The sequence below is a fragment of the Mus caroli genome, unplaced genomic scaffold (genome assembly GCF_978045245.1).
Source record: "Mus caroli unplaced genomic scaffold, Mus_caroli_1 scaffold_2, whole genome shotgun sequence".
NCBI lineage: Eukaryota > Metazoa > Chordata > Mammalia > Rodentia > Muridae > Mus > Mus caroli.
In genome coordinates, this window is record NW_028227257.1 from 122,051,021 (window position 1) to 122,071,012 (window position 19,992).

Sequence of the window (19,992 nt, forward strand, 5' to 3'; positions counted from 1 at the left end):
TAGGTCTCTAGGCTAGCTAGACTCCGGTTCTTGGTCACCCAAACAGTGCCAGGTATGGATGTCTTTTCATGAAGTGGGCCTTAAATCAAATCAGACATCAGTTGGTCACTCCCACAAGCTTCATGCCACCATTGCCCTGGCATATATTGTAGGCCGAACAGATTGTAAGTCAGAGGTTTTATGGATGGGCTGGTGTTTACGTTTCTCTTTTGGTGGCCCACACAGAATACTTTTTTGTGTCATGGGTGTGAAAAGTCTATGTCGGCATGAGTTTGAGCTCTTCACATCCAAAGGGTTGTGTGGTTGTTGTCTTTAGCAATGGGGTCTCGCTGTCAGTTTGTGGAGAGCAACTTGCTATCTTAGCATCAGCCTGGGTTGTTTGGGGATGAGTTAATCTCACAGACGTGAGGAGAAAGACCACCAATCAAACTTCTGGTCAAAGTAACTAAAGCAAGCTTTAATATTCATGTCTCTGCCTACGATGGGGTTCAAGAGATCAGCATTGGATATAGATAAGGGTTTCTGTGGTAACTCAGGAGTAGGTTTCCAAATGGGGGACTTGGTAAGCAAATGGGCAGGGTTATAGAAACAGAACATGAGCATAACACGTTAGTCATAACGATCCCCTGAAACAAAAACATGACTGCAAAGTCAATACAACAAGGTAGACATAAAAACATTTTGAAACAAAGGCTTGGCTGTCATTTTCTGGAACAGGCAGTACAGAACTATTTGTTGTTAAGGCTACAGGACGGGTATAGCCCAATACTTAAAACAGATTTATTTATAAACAGGAATGAAATCTACTTTGTTTTTATATAAGAGAGCTTTACAGCCCAAGATGGAGGCAGGTTGGTTTATCAATGTTCATGGGATCACTTTGACCCACCACTGGATGAAGCCCAGTCCCAGCACTAGAAGCTTCATTTGGTGATAAGACGTGCCAGTAGGAGTTCTGTCTCCCTTGTTATGTGGAGACTTCATTATGATCACCATTGTACATTATAGGAAGTTTTCACTGCTTTCTATAATATTGGTAGGTTTCCATTCCACCCCTCAAATGCTTTCTAATTCTAGCTGCCTCTCTCCTCATCCCCTCCAGCAATTCCATCTCTCCTCCCCCTTTCCACCTGATCCCCTGATTATTTCTGCCCCAACCTCCTGTCCACCCATAAAATCTATTCTATTCCCACCTCCCAGTGAGATCCATGCTCCCACCCACCCCATCCCTTCCTTTATGCTTAACCTCTCTAGGTCTACAGAGTGTAGCTTGGTTATCATTTATTTAATGTCTAATATTTAGATATAAGCAAATACATACCATATTTATCTTTCTGGGTCTGGGTTACCTCTCTCACAATGATTCTACCTAGCTCCATTAATTTGCCTCCAAATTTCGTGCTGTCATTTTTTAAAGCAATTTAATACTTCCTTGTGTAAATGTACCACATTTTTTATTCATTCTCTCGCTGAGGACCATCTAGGTTGTTTCCAATTTCTGACTATTATGAATATGATCAGCAATGAATATGGTTGAGCAAGTGTCCCCATGGTAGGATAAAGCATCCTTTGTGAATGTATATGCCCAAGTGTGGTATAGCTGGATCTTGAGGTAGATTAAGTCTCATCTTTCTGAGTAACCTCCATACTGATTTCCATAGTGGCAGTACTAGTTTTCATTCCTACCAGCAATGGAGAAGTGTTCTCTTGTTCCACATCCTTGCCAGCATGAGCTGTCACTTGTGTCATTGATCTTAGCCGTTCTGACAGGTGTAAGACAGTATCTCAAAGTTGTTTTGATTTGCATTTCCCTGATGGCTTAGGATGCTGAATACTTCTTTAAGGGTTTCTTAGCCATTTGAGTTTTCTCTATTGAGAACTCTCTGTTTAGATCTGTACCCCACTTTTTGATTGGGTTATTTGTATTTTTTTTTTGATACCAAGTTTCTTGAATTCTTTTGAAATCTTGGATATTAGCCCTCTATGGGATGTGGAGTTGGTAAAAACTCTTTTCCCCTTCTGTAGACTGCTGCCTTGTCTGAATGAGAGTGTCCTTTGTCTTACAGAAGCTTTTCAGTTTCATGAGGCCCTGTTTATTCATTGTTGATCTTAGTACCTGCACTATTGGTATGCTGTTCAGGAAGTTGCCTCTTGTGCTAGTGCCTTTATGGCTACTCTCCACTTTCTCTTCTGTCAGGTTCAGTGTACGTGATTTTATGTTGAGGTCTTTGATTCATTTGGACATGAATTTTGTATGGGTGGTAGATATGGATCTATGTGCATTCTTCTACATTCAGACATCCAGTTGATTTACTTTTTAAACCTGTCTAAGGCTGCTTTTTATTCTCCTCATTTGGTCCATTTAATTTGGTTTGATGTTGGATCTTCTACTTGTGTGCAAAAGGAAGGGCAGGGATCAGTTTGTGAGGTGTGGGGTATGCCCCGAGCTAACAGTAGGTCAGAATCCCACTGGTAAACCCAAGGATGAGTGGGAAAGGAAGGGCAAACAGGGTGTAAGGGTATGTAGCTCTCAGCTGGGAGTGCTGGGCTTAGATGGGGGGGGGGTGGGACATCTGACCGTGAAATGCTAAGCTTTCCTTCCAGGTCTGAGGGCAGCAGTGTCTAATCCACAGCTACATTCACTTGAACTTTCTAAATCTCAACTTGGCTCATCTATAAAACTGGGATATTTATAGGACTTTCTTGAGTTTCACTGTGAGCATTAAGTGAGAAACGCCTCTCAAAGCGCTAAGAGCAGGGTAAGCCCTCATTCAATGTTAGTTATTACTAAGATCTCCCTATGTGAAATTCACAGTGAGTTTTAGGTATGGCATCTCATGTTTATGGGGCTTTAAATGACCCAAGATGGAGAAATGAGGGCAGAAAAGAAGCTAATTTTATTGAGTCTCCATATACAGCTTGTACTAAACCAGTGACCCAAAGACTTGTAAGATAAGTGCCCATGTCTAGGGAATCAACCATGAGGGGAAAAAAAGTGTCTCAGACACTAACTGTAATAGTAATCTTTTCAATATAATAGAGCTTACATATGCCCCCTCCTGGTTTTTACTAGTATCATCCAGTAGTAGAGGTTCCCATGTTAGCTTTGCTTGTTTATAGTGATAAGAACTGAACACAGATGTATACCTGCTAGGCTCTACCACTGGGCTCCCCCTCACCCTCCAGTCCACTAGCACTGCAGTGTTAGCTGGACTACATAGAGATATCAGCTCTGAAGTTTCCGTTGGAGTTTCCACTGTCATCACTTATGACGTGATCTAGATATTTAACACATCAAACTGAGAAGGCCACCCTACTCCCAACTAAAGAAAACCACAACTGCATCGTGGTATTCGATTGTATCTAATCCAAGGTTTGAGCAGACATACTTTGTAGAACACCTTAACAGAGAGGCTGGGGGGACCTCCTTGTCTAAAATACAGTGAAAGTAGGGAAGGCAAAAACCCCATCATTTGGTATGAAGGACCCCAGTGCAGAAATAGTTTCAGCACAAGCAGCTATGAGTCATCTTGGTGATTCCTCTATGATAAAGTGATGTTGTTACCAACACCGCCCATAGTAATGTTGCTAATTGTTGATGCTTGGGTTTTTAAGATTGGTTTTGTTGTTAATTATGTGTTTATAGGGGAGGTGGGGCATGTATACAGGAGTCCAGGTGCTTGTGGAGGCCAGAGACATCAGATTCCCCTGGAGCTGGGATGACAGGTAATTGTGAGTCACATACTGGGTGCTGGCGACTGAACTCATCTGCAAGAGTATGTGCTCTTAACTAATGTCTCTGGCCCCTTGTTATGTTGGTGGGAAGTAGAAGATACGATAATTTAAGGTGGGCAAATCACAGAAAGAATATGTGTGTGCATGCATATGTGTCTATGTATGTGTGCATGTGTGTGTTTTGAAAGTCTAGAAGGTGATTGAGATTTGTTTACAAATGGTATGTCCTAGTAGGGATTTTGTATTTATTCCACATTCATGAGTTTTGAAAATTATTTTTAATTAAATATATTTTGTTTGTTTGTGTGGGAGAGGCCCACAAGCATGCCTCGGAGTGCATGTGGATCAGAGGACAACTTCTTGACCTTGGTTCTCTCCTGTCCTGTGGGTGCCAAAGTCTTCATCCACTGAAGCAGCTTTCTGGCCCTTTGAGATATTTTCATAATAAACATATATGTTAGATGATTTTATTTTGGCAAGTTTCTGTAAAAAGTAATAAGGAATCCCTGGACTAGAGAGGTTTTTGTTTTTCTTTTCAAAAGTTGTAGCTTTGTCAAGTTGTATTCACTTTAAACACATCCTATTCTCGCTCCAGAACTCATCACTAATACATTGCAAGGTCATTGGGAAACCCAGATGATTCACTACTTCAAAAGTCTGAGTTGAGGCAAGCAATGGTGGGCTCATGCCTATAATGTCAGCACTTGTGCCAGCTGAGACAGGAGGATTGCTGTGAGTATGAAGTCAGCATCGGCTGCAGAGTAAGACCCTCCTCCTCATCATCATCATCATCAACAACAACAACAAGAACTTCTGTGGTCTGGCCTGGAGGTATTACTCAGTGATAGGCCACATGCTATTATGCTATCTCCAGCACTTTTTCCCCCCTAATTTAAACCTTTTAAAAAATAAAAAACAATTTTCAGTTTTTGCTGGTTTAGTTTTGATAGATCTTTACCCCCGTAAAAGGAAGAATTTCAGAAACGGAGAGATGGCTCAGTGGTTAAGAGCACTGACTGCTTTTCCAGATGTTCTGAGTTCAGTTCCCAGCAACGACATGGTGGCTCACAGCCATCTGTAATGTGATCTGATGCCCTCTTCTGATGCGCCTGAAGACAGCTACTCATATACATAAATTAAGTAAATAATTCTTTAAAAAAAAGGGGGAGGAAATGCCTGATTTCATGGAAAAATAACCAATTTCACACCATTAATTAGCAAGATGTGTAGTAAAAAGGAACCCAATGTGCACCGAGAACCAACAGGTTCCTCAAATCAAAATAAAAACTCAGTAATTAGCTGTTCCTCATGAAAGGTTAAGGGTCAAGAATGAGTTATCGTTAGGGAGTTATCATTTCACCAGGCTCTCGCCCGCTCCTTTGGTACCCAGCATGGCCTCTCATCTCTAAGACAGATGATCTGTACAGCTTCATCTTTAGACCACATCTTCTCCAGCAGGTTCTTCCTGGGAACACTCTATTCTTCTAGTTCCCTCACTTCTGCTATCACCCCTGCACAGAGTTTCTTCATGCTTCCCCTTGACCCGCCCCTGCTCATTAACATAAAGCTTTGCAGTGATGGTTAGTTCAATCTTGACCATTCTTAGTATTTCAACTCCCCATGCCCAAAGCCAAAGGATCTTCTCTTGGTTTTGTTTCTGCAAGGTAAAATTCCTCAGAGGCTGGAGAGATGGTTCAGTGGTTAAAAGCACTGGCTGCTCTTCCAGCTGAATTCCCAGCAACCACATGGTGGCTCAGGACCATCTAAAATATGATCTGATGCTTTTTTTCTGGCATGCAGGTATACACACAGAGTATTCCTATACATAAAATAAAGAAATAAAATTATACATATAATATAAAATATAATATACAATATTATTTGTTTTCTTCCCAGTCAACCACAGCCAGACAACCTGTCATTTTTTAAACATCTCCCTTCTCTGAGCCCAACAGTCATGCTCTTAGATTTCTGTTGCCTGCTCTCCTTAGTTTCTCTTATTTTAGACAGGGTCTCATGAATTTCAGCTCAGATTCAAGTTCAAGGATAACCTTGTAGCCATGAACTTCTGATCTTCCTTCCTCCACCTCCTGAGTGCTGGGATTATAGGCTTTTGCTATCATGCCTGATTTATACAGTCCTGGAGATGGAACCCAGTGCTTCCTGCATTCTCATAAGCCCAGTACCAACTGAGCTACATCTCCAGCTGCATCCTTTCTTTGTCTTTCTTTTTCTTCCTTTCTTTTTTTTAAGGTTTATTTACTTTATGTGCGTGTGTGCGTGAGGGCCTGCATGGATGGATGTGTACTACAAGTGTGCTTTGTGTCGGTAGAGGTACTGGAACCCTGGAAGTGGAGTTTCAAACGTCCCAAGAGTTCTGGGAAACAAACCTGGGTCTGTGTTCTTAGTTGCTGAGCCATCTCTTCAGCTACATTCGTCTTTCCTAGGATGCTCCTCCCTTTCCAGTTCAGGATATTGAAAAAAGCTAAACCAAGGAAGAGGGATAAAAGAAAATCAAAGAAACAGTTCTATGTAATAATCTATAAAACAATTTAAAGTTATGCCTCTCAGGATGATACTGCTGTCCCCAAAACCCACAGTAGCATATATATATATATGTGTGTGTGTGTGTGTGTGTGTGTATGTATATATATATATGTATATATGTATGTGTATATGTATATGTATGTATATATATACACATATACACACATATATATATGCATATAATGATGATGATAATAAGAAGAATAAAAGTCATAAATTTAGTAGGAGTTGGGAGGACATGGGAAGATTTGCAAGGGGGAGATGGTAAGGGAAGAAATTATGTAACTATAATACTTAAGTATTATAGGAAATTCTCAAAATAACAATTTTTAAACAAAGCCATAAGAGTATCTTATGGAGAGTAAAAGATAATTTTCCAGAAATTCCTTGAAATAAAAGAGGAGAGTTACTGGGTATTCTGCCAGGGCCTCAGGTGGGAGGGACTTCATAGAACTACGTGTCCTGGGCTGGTGAGAGATGACTCAGCGGTTAAGAGCACTGACTGGTCTTCTGAAGGTCCTGAGTTCAAATCCCAGTAACCACACGGTGGCTCACAGCCATCCATAATGAGATCTGATGCCCTCTTCTGGGGTGTCTGAAGACAGCTATAGTGTACTTACATATAAATAAATAAATCTTTTTTTGAGGGGGAAGAACTACTTGTCCTACCTTGCAAATGGGATCTAAACACAAACCCACAGACTCCATAGATGAAATGGAAAAGAATGGGAGACCCTGGGAAGGAAAGAAAAATAAAGCGAGGTGCATGGAGTTAGTAGAAATGTAATTTCAGGGACCCAACCTTTCTTGTTTATTTGTTTGTTTTTCTAGAGATGGTTTCTGTGTGTAACTCTGGCTGTCCTGGAACTTACTTTGTAGACTAGGTTGGCTTAAATCTCAGATATGACTGTCTCTGCTTCCTGCATGCTAGCATTAAAGGAGTGTATCACCACTACCAGGCTCAGGGACCCAGCCTTTATACATGTACAAGGGATTGTCTCTGAGCTCAGGACACGAAACTTGTTTTGGTCCTTTTGGTCTGCTAGCACATAAACAGGGCTCAACAAATGATACCTAAACAAACTATTGGCAATCTACTTTCTGTTTTGTTTTGTTTTGTTTTTCTTTATAAAACAGAGTCTCACACTGTAGCTCAGACTGGCTTGAACTCATTTTGTCACTATGTGGTCGGTCCAGACTGGCCTTAAACTCATGGCAGTCTTCCTGCCTCAACTTTCCAAATTGTACTCACTTTCTCAGATTAAGGAAGACCTCCACCTCCCATTGCCTAACATCTCGCTGCCACAAAGACTCCTGCTTTCTCTGTGCCTTCAGAATGGGGAAAATTGAGTGTATCCAACATAGTCCTATCTGTCAGAACATTTTCAGAATTCCACTTGACTTTCTGTCTCCTTTCCAATTATGAGCTACTCCCACCATGGGCTCTCAAGCCAGAATCATTCACTGGCGGCCACGGTCCTGGCCACACCAGGGAGATCATCTTATTGGCCCTCGCTAGAAGCTATTACTCTGTGCTAGTTGCTAATGAAGTTCATTCTCTCTGTCTCCACCTCTTCTCCATCTTGCCAGACCATTTGGAATTCTAATCCTGTCCTGGATGCTCGCCTTCCGAGCTGACGATGGGTGTCATCTGCTAGCAGTGTGCTATCATCTGTCAGCTCTAACAGCTTATTTTCTGTTCTACCCATGTAAATCATTGATGAAATATCAAAGAATCTGCCCCGGAACGGCATCCAGAGGACAGTCTCTAACAATCCCCACTTTGACATGGGTGTCATTGGGAACTCTTAAAACCACCTGCTCCACAGCCATCTTTCCCCAAGCGTGCTGCTAGAGTGTTGTAAGGATTACAGTCATAAGTCTTTCTGGGGCCAAATGGCAATGGAAAAGCTTAAGAGGAAACTAATTTTCCAATTGCCCATTTTTCTGCCAGGCATTTCCGAATATGTTAAGTAACGGACACTCCCACCCCTATCAAAGGCAGCATGGTAGAGACTGAGGTTGACCAAAAGTCCTGAGGTTGGTCCCACTTATGTGTAACTTGGCAAGAGGCTGAGTGTCTGTGCTTTCGTTTTAGAACAAGATTCACTTCAGAAGACTGTTTGGAGGCTTCCACCGCAGGAAAAGTCCTTACCCTAGGCCTGATACACACGGAAGCCTCACCAGAACTGCCTTAGTACACATTAAAGTAAAGGAAGCTGGGGCTAGGGAGGGGGTTAAGAGTTAAGACCAGAGTTCTGTTCCTAGCACCCACATCTTGTTCCAGAGGATTCCATGCTCTCTTCACACCCCCAAGGACACATGCACACACCACACACACACACACACACAGAGTGTATTTTTAAACTATTATATTTATTTATTTATTTATTTATTTATTTATTTATTTATTTATTACTTTTATGGGTTTGGGTGTTTTGCCTGCACGTATGTCTGTACACCATGTATATGGAATGCCCGCAGAGGACAGAAGAGGGTGCTGGATGGCCTGGACCTAGAGTTACAGACAACTGTGAGCCTCCATGTGGGTCCTCTGACAGAGTCGCCAAGTGCTCTTATCTGCTAAGCCGTTTCTTCAGTTTCCAAATAAATAAAAAAATGGAAGAAGGTAGGGCTGGTGTGGAGACCCGTGATATCTGACTCGGACTTTTCATCTCTTTCCTATATATTAAGCAGATTTTGTGTGCACTCTTGTTCATGCAGGGCACCCACAACATGCATAAGCATAAGTCTCAAGGATATCAAACATGCACTTGATGCCCAGCGACTCCAGCACAGTCTTCAGATGAAAATGACCTCAGAAACTTATTCTGTTGAAAGTAAACATGATTGAAAGCAACCTTCCTTTGTTGAGGCATATTTATAATTTACAGTCAATCCGTGTTTCAAATAAAAATCATAAGCTATCAAGTTTTAATGGCCTCTGGGACTGGTCATGAAGGACTTTATAAATTTGTTTCAGGTTTCGTGGAATTCTTCTGGTTTGTTTGTTTGGGGAGGGTTTTGATTGTTCCCAGAAATTTGAGATAGGCCTGGGAGATCTCACTACAGACATTAGGTTAAACTGAAAATCACAGAGATCTGCCTGCCTCTGCCTACTGAGAACAGAGATTAAAGGCCTGAGCCACTATGGCTGGATGTTCCTGCTTTTCTCAACTTCATTTCTCTTGATGCAGTAAGACTTTGGAGCCTAAAGAAGGAGATATAGACAACAATGTAAAATGTGAAGGAGAACTGACCTGTTTACCTAAATGCCAGGATGATCTCTGTGGATGAGCACCGTTCCCTAAGCTGTGTCTTTCCATGTCACCAGTCTCCATATGTGCTTTCTCCACAGCCTGATTTTCATGGTACCAGTAGATCATCAGCTTCTCCTATGTCATTGCTTAATAAGCTTTTATTCTATGTAAGACCTGTAAGAAAAGCCCATGAACACATGCCATAAATAACAAATCCCCCATGGTTGGACATTTAGGTTGACTCTATCTGTTCTGTGACTATTATAAATAAAACTGTCATGAAGAGCCTTGTATCTCACTGTTGCATAATGTTCTCGCTCTGCACAAATCCTTCTTATCCCTGACAGATGGCCGGCCAGCCTCTGTTTGATCACTTCCAGTAACAGGGGGCTCACTTCTTTGCCAGACAGCTCATTCCATTTATGGACAACTCTAATTGTTAGAAAGTTCTTTATTTTTAACCCAAATCTGTTCCTCTTAACTTACACTCATTGATTCTAGTTTTGCGATCTGGAATTACCCAAAGCAATCTTTTCCTTTTTGCACTTGGCATCCCATCAAATACTTGAAGAAAACCATAATGAAACTCCTTAAATAGTCTCTTCTTGAAGATAAATACCCATGCTTATAAGCCATAAGATTAAAAAAAAAGTTGAAGAATTGGTAATGGGAGGTGGTCTTTAGCCAAGATATAATTTTTTTTTTATATTTCCTTTTTTGCTTTGGCCTCCTGGAAGCTCAATCTAATGGATTGCCCATTATCATTATTATAGCTGTAGAATTCTTTCCTTATATGTGTATATTTTATCCTTTCGCTTAGACCTCCTAAGTGAGGAATGAGTGCTCTTATCTGCTGAGCCATTTCTTCAGTTTCCAGATAAATAAAAATAAAGTGGAAGACGGTAGGACTGGTGTGGTAGAATCTAAACTAGAGACCCAGTTTAGAGACCCAGTGATATCTAACTTGGACTTTTAATCTCTTTCCTATTTATTAAGCAATCTTTGTGTGCACTCTTGTTCATCCAGGACACCCACAAACACACACAACATGCATAAACACAAGTCTAAGGATTGAACCATGGAGCAGAATATTAAACATTATGGTATATAGCACATACATATACACCATATACCCATACATATATACATATGTAACATTAACCTGTATTCTCTCAGGCTATAAGTTTTTCTTTAAAGCTGAGTTATTTACTGAGTTATGTCTCTGTAGGCTCCCACAAGCCATTAGTAGTGCAATGTGTATTTAAGTCATATAAATTCTCCATTTCTTTCAGACACTCTGTATTAAATCTATTGGCCAGTTTGTCAATCTCTCTCCTATTAGCATCCACACTTGGTTTTTCCTCTCCGAAGCTGTTTTCAGGCCTCATCCCTGTTCCTGGGTGGAGAAGCTAAAGGGAGGGGTCATGTTGGAAAATGTGTTAGTCATGTAGTGGGCAGCTGAGGCAGGAGCATGGAGAGTTTGAGGGCAGCCTGGGCTCATACCAAAACCCTGTGTCAACAAATAAAAACAAAATATAGCTTAGTTCTCTTGAGTCATTTACAGCTTCTATCAAATGTTTAGTGTCTTCTCTGTCACCTAGAGGCCTGGTCTGTCCTTTGAAGACATTAGAGCTTACATCTCCATGATGGTACCAAAACTTCTCCTCCCTGTAAAAGGTGGGTAATCCCTCCCCCACCACAGCACCAGTGGCTGACCTAGATGACTGGCACCCTCCCCACAAGACAGGAGGTCAAGAGGGAAGAGATTCAAACCTCGTACTGAGGCTGTAGGATAGAGGTCTCAAAGAAGAAGCTAGCCAAGGCTGCCAGAACAGAGGCCTGAAGAAGCTTCTGAGCCATTGGCCATCCAATGTGCCCGTTGGTGAGGAGTTCTCCAGGGCAGCACTAGCACACAGCCTGAAGTTAAGACTGCAATTTGATTTATAACTGAAGGGGCAAAAGGCACTGGAGAAAGGCTTAACCTGTGGCTCCCGGGCTGCCAGCCTTGCACAACCTGGCCTGGGAGAGAGAGTAACAGCCACAACTGCTCTGGTGTTGAGTGAGCTAAGAGAAGCCAGAGCCTTCAACTTCGATCTTTTCCAGATGGATACCAGTTCTGTGCCTCAGGTACCTCAGGGTCCACTGAGCTGGTGGGGGATTCAATCTCAGCTATTACCCAGAATAGCTCCTCCATCCTCCTGGAAGCATTTGGGAGTGGAATGAACAAACAAACAAAACCTGAAATTTGCATTATATTTGGACCGGAAGTGTTTGCCTTTCTTGGAAACAGGCTGCTTTGAGGCTGCTGGTCAGAAGTTCATCTCATAGCCAGCTTTGCTCCAGCCAGTCACTCAGGGCATCTGGCCTGTTTCCTCATAGGGTTCTGCTCCATCTGGGAAATCCCTTTCTTCTTCCACTGGGTCTGAAAAAAGATTGGAGGTGTACCCCTGAGGTTCTCTTTAAGGGTCAGACCTCAATATAGTCAGTAGGCATGACTTTAGCCATAGTTAGTGATTTGGATCTGTTCTATCATTCCACATAGATCCTCACGGAGGAAGTGAATGGAACAGGAGGGGGAAAAGCCAATAATGAAGTTTAGCAATCTTTGTCCAAGGACTGGTCTTAAGGCTACAGTTTTCCTCTTCTCTTTGTTGACCACATAGTCAACAGGAGCCTAGATAGAGTCCACTATATCCAAAGAGGACCATGATCTCTGAGGCCTTGCTCATTCTGTAGAAAGACATAGTTGGCACATCAAACTCTTAACTCTCTGTCTCGGGGACAATTAAGCCCTCTTCTCTCTTCTGCTTAGGCTCACAGACTAAGCTTGTGAACAGACCCATTCTGTCACAGAAGATAAACCAGGCTATCTCAAATGGCTTCAGGCTCAGCCAAAGCAAAGAAGGAAGGAACAGTTTGTTTTGGTTAGGGTTACTATGGCTACGATGAAACACGGATGAAACACTGTTCTAGGGTCTTACTGCTGTGAACAGACACCATGACCAAGGCAATTCTTATAAGAACAATGTTTAATTGGGGCTGGCTTATAAGTTCAGAGGCTCAGTCCATTATCATCAAGGTAGGAGCATGGCAGTGTTTAGGCAGGCATGGTGCAGAAGGAGCTGAGAGTTCTATATCTTCATCTGGAGGCTGCTAGGAAAAGACTGACCTTCAGGTAGCTAGGACCAGGGTATTAAAGCCCACAACCACAGTGACACACCTATTCCAAGAAGGCTACACTGAATAGTTCCACTCCCCGGGTCAAACATAACAACCAGCATACATTCCATGACCAAAATCAACTTGGGGAAGAAAGGGTTCATTTGGTTTATTCTTCCAAATCTCTGTTCATTATTGGAGGAAATCAGAGCAAGATCTCAAACAGGCCAGGAACCTGGAGGCAGGAGCTGATGCAGAGGCCATGGAGAGGTGCTGCTTACTAGCTTGTTCATCATGGCTTGCTCAGACTGCTTTCTTATAGAACACAAAAGCCCAAGAGTGGCCTCACTCACAGTGGGCTGGACCCTTTCACCTTAATTACAAAATGCCCCAGAGGCCTGCCAATCTTATAGAGGCATTTTGTCCATTAAGGCCCCTCCTCTTCAGTGACTCTAGGTGACATAAAATTAGCCAGCACACAATTAATATATACAATAAAAACAGTTTATTCACACACACACACACACACACACACACACACACATACACACACACAGCCTACGTGCAGATTAACAAATCATGTTAACCAAGCCCATGGAAATCATGAGCATTTGACTCAAGACTGTCACAAATTAAAAGATCTGAAAACGACATGACACTATTTTAGAGTTTTTAAAGTGCCTGTGAACTCCACTTGCTGTTGATTTCAGGTGTGTGCCACCACGCCCAACTTTTTCCAATTTCTTTTTTCCAATTTCTTTTTTGTTTTCATTGCATTAGGAGGTAACCTTTTCAGCATCATTTTCATCACAAGAGAACGCATCCTCATTCTGATGAGTTCAGTGGAAAGCCACCCAAAGCATAGAGCTGAGGTGGATTGTTAGTTAGGCAGCCAGGCTGGCCTCAGTCTTACTACTGAAAGTAACAGTGGTTCGGGATCAAATGCCTCAGGGGAATAGTAAACTATTTTCTACCACAGGTCTCTGAATCTTTCCCAGAGAGTTAAAGAGTTTAAGCTCTCAATGCCATGGTTTGCTTTAGTTATGCAGCGTTGGGCAGATTTAGTAAGCATTCACCTGATGGTTTTTATGAGTTCAAGTGTTAGGACTTCAAGAGTCATATGACATGAGGCTGAAGGAAAATCAAGTTTCATTTTTGCCACCACAGGAGGCAATCCAGTGTTCTTGTTAGTTAGTCCACCATCACTGAGGCAAAATTTTCTGAGCAGTATTTACACAAAAGCTGTGGTACAGAGAAGGACAAGGCTGTATATCAAATTATAAGCTGGACTTCATAATGTATAAGAAGTCTACTATGTGTTAATGGTTTGGGATCATGAAAGCCATACAACTGAATGGCTCATGGAGAGTAGCTAAAGCCACTGGAGAAGGTGCAAGCCCTGTTGTAGTAGAAATCCCAGCATATTGGAGATGCCAGGACCATGGACTGACCATGGAGCACAGCGTGTTGTAGAGCTGAGCTGGCCTGAGCCTACCAGAGAAATAGTATGTGCTGTGCATGGCAGAGCAAGAGGAATGATCTGCCCAAGATCCTTGGAACCCAGAAGATCATGACTCTCAGATAATAGACATTGAGCTACAGGATTTGTTTTACATCTATAGATATTGGTTTTGCTTTGACTTTTTTTTTTTTGTAACTGTGCCCTGATTCTTCCTTCTTGGAATGAGAAAATATACAACTTTCTTATTGTACAGAAGCACACAGTTAAAAGACTTTGCACTTTTAAAAAAAGATCTGGAACTTTTACGTGTTGAAAATTTTAAACTGTAGAACTTTTTAAAGTTATAGTATATTCAATATTGTGATACTAGCATAAGGGATAAGCAAGAAAAGAAAGGCTATCATTTCATAGTGATATTTTTGTGTATAAAATTAACAAGAGAGCTGTTGGATTGCTTAGTTTTTAACAATTTGATACATACTAGAGTCATCTGTGAACCTCATTTAAGAAATTGTCTCTATCAATTGTCCTATATGCATGACTGTGGGGCAATTTATTAATTAATGGCTGATATAAAAGGGCCAAGTCCACTGTGGGTGCTACCATCCCTGGGCAGGTAGTGTGTTATATTTTAAAAGAACAAAAAACAAAATTAACAAGCCACAGAGAGTAATCTAGTAAATAGCATTCCTCCGTGGTCTGTACTTAATTTCCTTCCTTGACTTCCATTTGCAGTAGACTGTAACCTGTGAGCCAAATAAATCCTTTCCTCTCCAAGTTGCTCCTTGGTAATGGTGTTTATCACAGCAAAAGAAAGCAAAGTAGGACATTAAGAGAAAAAAAAATAGAGCTCAGAGGAGTGGCTTCAAAGGAGTGGGGAGGGGGCCTAGTGCTCCTCAACCAACATAAAAGCCAGATTGCTCAGGTCTGTTATCATAGCCCTTGTACTCCTATAGGGCAATGGGAAGCAGAGACAAGATAATGGGCTGGAATGATGTATACATAATACCCTTGAAGAAATAACTGTAGAGATATTGCTTCAGAAACAAAGTGGAAGAGAACCAACTCCCCCAAAGTTGCCCCTTGACCTCCACACACTTGCTATGGTACAAGTACACACACACACACACACACACACACACACACACACACACACACACACACACACTTCATTCTTTTTCTTTTTAAATAGACCAGAATCAGATTTACAAACAGGATAGGAAAAAAGTGGGAATAATGGAAAGTATAAAACTGTAACTCTGATGTCGATTCTTTTCAGTACTCATCTAGATTTTTCTAATCAACAGATAATTTAGAACTTTTTAAGAAGAACATAATAACCAATTCATAACATGAGGGATTTGTTCATACTTTTGAGCCAAATGAGTCAGGCTCATTTCCTTTCTTTCTTTCCTTGGACTATGAAACTGGCATATGAGGGAACTGTCATAGACCTGTTTTATCTGGAATACACTGACGGTCTCAATAATAACATATTTTGATGGAGCTGAGGCTGTTGAATAATCATACTTAGTGTGTTGATTAAGATGGTGCTTTGGGAAGTGTCAGTGACAAATTGCTCTTCACTGTCTAACTTCTGATGTAATGGATAAATAAACACGGTGTCAGCTGAATGGAGAAAAAAAATTCTCCCTCTTTGTTTTGGTAAGATTGATGGGACACTTTAGCTTGTTCTGTGCCCGCAGTCTGGCTCCTAATGTTTGCTAATATTCTAACCCTCACATTACTGGGCTTTAATCTCCAGTCACAGGCACAAGTGGGATACCACTAACCGCAGTCTCAGGGGCAGATGGTGACCAGTGGAAGAGTCACACAGAGAAAATGGCAGAGAAGAATGGTGCGAGAACTTGCTTGGGCAGTTTTAGTTCCTTCTCCAAAATTCAGTAACCACCAAGCATAGTTTTAAGTGGAAGGTGTGTATTAGAAGTGGCAGAAGTTATGATCCTGACATTTTTGGAAAGGTAGAAGTTGTTTTGGGTCAGATTTGAAATGCACAGGGGCAGATGCAAGGATTGCTTTTAGCAGTAACATAACCTGGAGCCTTCTATTCTTGCTGCTCTTTAGTCAAATGTTGCCATTTGGAGCATAGAAAAGATGGAAGAAAGCCTGTGTGTGTGTGCGCGCGTGCATGTTTGTATGTGTGTGCATGTTTGTCTGTGTGTTTATGTGTGTGTATGTGTGTCTGTTTCTGTGTGTGTGTGTCTATGTCTATGTGTGTGTGCCTGTATGTGTGTTTGTGTATATGTATGTCTGTATATGTGTGTGTCTGCTTATGTGTGTCTTTGTGTATACATCTGTATATGTGCCTGTATGTGTGTGTCTGTGTATATGTGTTTTTGTGTCTATGTCTCTGTGTGTGCTTGTATGTATGTGTGTGTGTGTTTGTGTGTGTGTCTCTGTGTGTGTGTGTATTCTTTGAAGTTGTTACTGAAATGAAAATGCCAATTGGCACAGTAAATGCTGATAGCAAAATCTTAAGATTCTAATTAAGCTGGGTGTAGGGATACATACCTTTACTTTTAACACATGAGTTGTGGAGGCAGGAAGATTAGGAGTTCAAAGTCATCCTCAGCTACATAGAAAATTAGAGGCCCACATGGGCTTCATGACACCCTATCTTGAAAAAGATATAAGCTATAGCTTGGGCTATAGCTTAGTGGCTGAGTGTTTGCCTGGCTTATACCTGAGTTCAATCATTAGTACCACAAAGAAGAAGAAAAAAACAAGCAAAACAAAATATTTAAACTCAGTGCAACCTAAGGCTGTGTACATCTTTTACATACAAGGGGAGAACATTAAATATCACCTTACTTAGGTTAAAAAATTAAAAAGAGAAACTCTATATAGTATGCAATTGCACTAATATAGGGTGGAGAAAAACAGCTTTGGCAACAATGTATATAAAAGCATTCCAGAGGGTTTAATTGCCAGAACTTGGTGGAAGACCATAGTTTTATATCATCTGCTAAAACATATTAATGCAGTGTCAGGCTGCATGCACCTAATTCTTGTTTAGCATATATTTTCTGGCAGGTCCAGTAGTTAATAGTGGACAATGGCTGGTGTAATCTGCCCAGTTAAAGGCACATACTTTAGAAAGAACATTGGTTGGACATGGTGGAGTGTTCTGGCAATGGCAGCACTTAGGAGGTTGAGGCAGAAAGACTGATGTGAGTTCAAGGTAAGCAAGAGCTACATAGCAATGCCCTGTCTCAAAATATATATTAAAATTTAAAGGAAGAACAATCTTATTAGAGTATTGGTGACTATCTTAGTTAGGGTTTTCATTGCTGTGAACAGACACCATGACCAAGGCAAGTCTTATAAAGGACAACATTTAATTGGGGCTGGTTTATAGGCTAAGCGGTTCATTCCATTATCATCAAGGTGGGAGCATGGCAGCATCCAGGTAGACATGGTCAGATAGAGCTGAGAGTTCTACATCTTCATCTGAAGGCTATTAGCAGAATACTGACTTCCAGGCAGGTAGGGTGAGGGTCTTAAAGCCCACACCCACAGTGACACACCTACTCCAAAAGGCTGTACCTACTCCAACAGTGCCATACCTTCTACTAGTGCCACTCCCTGAGGTCAAGCATATACAAATCATCACAGTGACTGAGGTCTGAGTTCAGTTATCTTGGGGTACATAAACAACTTGCCCTAACCAGTAGGAACAGTATTTGAGTGTTTTTATTGGTAAAGGTTATTTTATCTGAATTTGAAAAATACATGCATAATTAACACAAAGAACAGGAAAATTAGGATCTTATGTGAAGTGTGAGGAAAATACAATTAGCCTAATATAATTGGGGCCAGGAGGCTGTCTCTGCTCTTTGCATTTTTATTCCCTCTAGAACCTAGAGTCTAGGTAAGACTCTTCTTCAGTATTGTTCCTTTATGCTTAGAAGGCAACGTCTATGAACACTGGAGACACCCATCTTCCTTATTAGAAAATCTTTTTTCCACGGCACATGATTGTAGTCCCAACACTTGGGAGTCTGAGCAAAGAGGATTGGAGCTTATGGGACAGCCTGAGATTCCCAGCCAGGCCATCTTCTTCCCTTTGACCTTGGTACAACGCTGTTGACAGCAGGCTAATCAGGCTAGCTCAGACGTGCCAAGTAATGCAATGCACGGATTGTCTGAAGACTAAATGGAGCGACCAGTCACTTAGAAGGCCATTGTCATTACTGTGATTGCCTGGAGTTGAGGACTCGGTTGGCTTTCTGAGGCATTTGGGCAGTGGGGAAGAGTAAAGGCCTATTGCATGTAACACTTGGGTTGTGTTTGAAGGTAAGGAAACAGTAAGGATAGGTGCTGAGGAGACAACTCTGAGAGAAAGGAGGCACTCTTTTGTAGGTGACTAGGAGGGAAGAGATACTGGCCACATTTCCTTTTCATCTCTCTCAGTGGAGTGCCTCTCTTTTTGAAGCAACAGACAAAATATTTCATACCCTCAAACCTTGCCCAGTGGTGAAGAGTCAGTTGTCTTGTTTGTCCATTTGTAAGCACACCACACATGTTCGGTTAGGAAAGTCTATTGTGGTCAAGGTCTATACTACTCTTTAGCCTATGTTTACTGAAAACTGATCTGACAGTTAGGTTTTCCTCTGTTGGGTTCCTGTGTCTATATCTAATTGAGCTGTACCAGGGGATAGGCAAAGCTATCATCATTAAAAACTCCAACAAGAATACCCCACCTTTGAAAGGCGAGGCTGGCTTTCAAATGTAATTCTGGCTGAGTATGATGGTCCAGGCCTGCAGTCTCAGCTACTGGAAAGGCTGAAGCAGATGATTGCCCAATACCAGGAGCTTGAATCCAACCTCAGCAAGATGGTGAGATCCTACCTCATCCACAACAAAACAGGAAAAGGGATCGCACACACTCGGGAAATTGAACAGGCATCTCCATCGTAAAATACAACTTTAGCATTTCAATGAGCCTGATTTTAAACTGAGAGTGTGGTGGAATATGCAGATGCTTTGGAGGTTGAAGCAGGTGGATCATGAAGACCCTGCCAATAAAACAACAGTAACACCCATTACAACCAACAACAAAATTCCACTCATATAGATAGTTGTGGCTTTCTGTTTGTGATACTAGGAATTGAACCTTGGACCTTGTGTGTGCTAGGTAAGGGATCCACTACTGATCCACTCTTTTTATTTTTTATGTTAATTCAGGGTCTCATTAAGTCCCTGATCTAATTAGGGTGACTGTTGCTGTGATGAAGCACCAAGCCAAAAGCAACTTGGGAAGGAAAGGGTTTATTTCACTCACAGTTCCATAGAGCATTTTATCATCAAAAGCAGAGAGGGCTGGAACTCAAGCAATATATGGAGGCAGGAGCTGATGCAGAGGCCATGAAGGGTGCTAGTTTGCTCCTCATAGCTTTCTCAGCCTGCCTTCTTATAGAACTCTGGACCACCAGCCCCAGAATGGCACCACCCACAATGGGTTGGGCCCATCAATCACTAATTAAGAAAATTCTCTACAGGCCTACCTATAGCTAGATCTTATGGAGGCATTTTCTTAATTGAAGTTTCTCCCCGCCCCCTTAGACAACTTGACCTTGCCTTAAGTTGTCATAAGACTATCAAGTATTGTCCCCCACACTGGCTTTGAACTCACTCTGTAAGCAAAGTGTTGAGCTTGTGGACCTCGAGCCTTAGCCTCCAGAGCAGCTCAGAATGGTCAGCCTGTGCATTAAGCCTAGCTTGTATAGACAGTGTCACCTGGAGTTTTAAAAGTGTGGTTTATGGAAAACCAGTTGGGAACTTGCTAGAAATGCATATTAACAAGTC

General features: G+C 41.6%; 1 protein-coding gene across 3 annotated transcripts in view; it reads right to left on the minus strand.

The window, feature by feature from the left end:
• LOC147005916 (uncharacterized) overlaps window positions 1-19,992 on the minus strand; it is a 99,018-nt gene that overhangs the window by 39,740 nt on the left and 39,286 nt on the right. Inside the window, exons 1-3 of one of the 3 annotated variants that reach the window (XR_015046531.1) lie at window positions 18,888-19,221; window positions 9,543-9,716; window positions 6,126-6,220 (exon numbers count right to left, since the gene is read on the minus strand). Coding sequence is in view for 1 of the 3 variants with exons in the window: in XM_085834903.1 (XP_085691029.1) it covers window positions 6,126-6,220; window positions 6,952-7,017; window positions 9,551-9,668 (279 nt within the window). In the remaining 2 variants the exon portion in view is untranslated. Of the gene's footprint in view, window positions 1-6,125; window positions 6,221-6,951; window positions 7,018-9,542; window positions 9,717-18,887; window positions 19,222-19,992 lie in introns of those variants that run through there. The other 2 variants (XM_085834903.1, XR_015046532.1) reach the window with 2 other exon arrangements.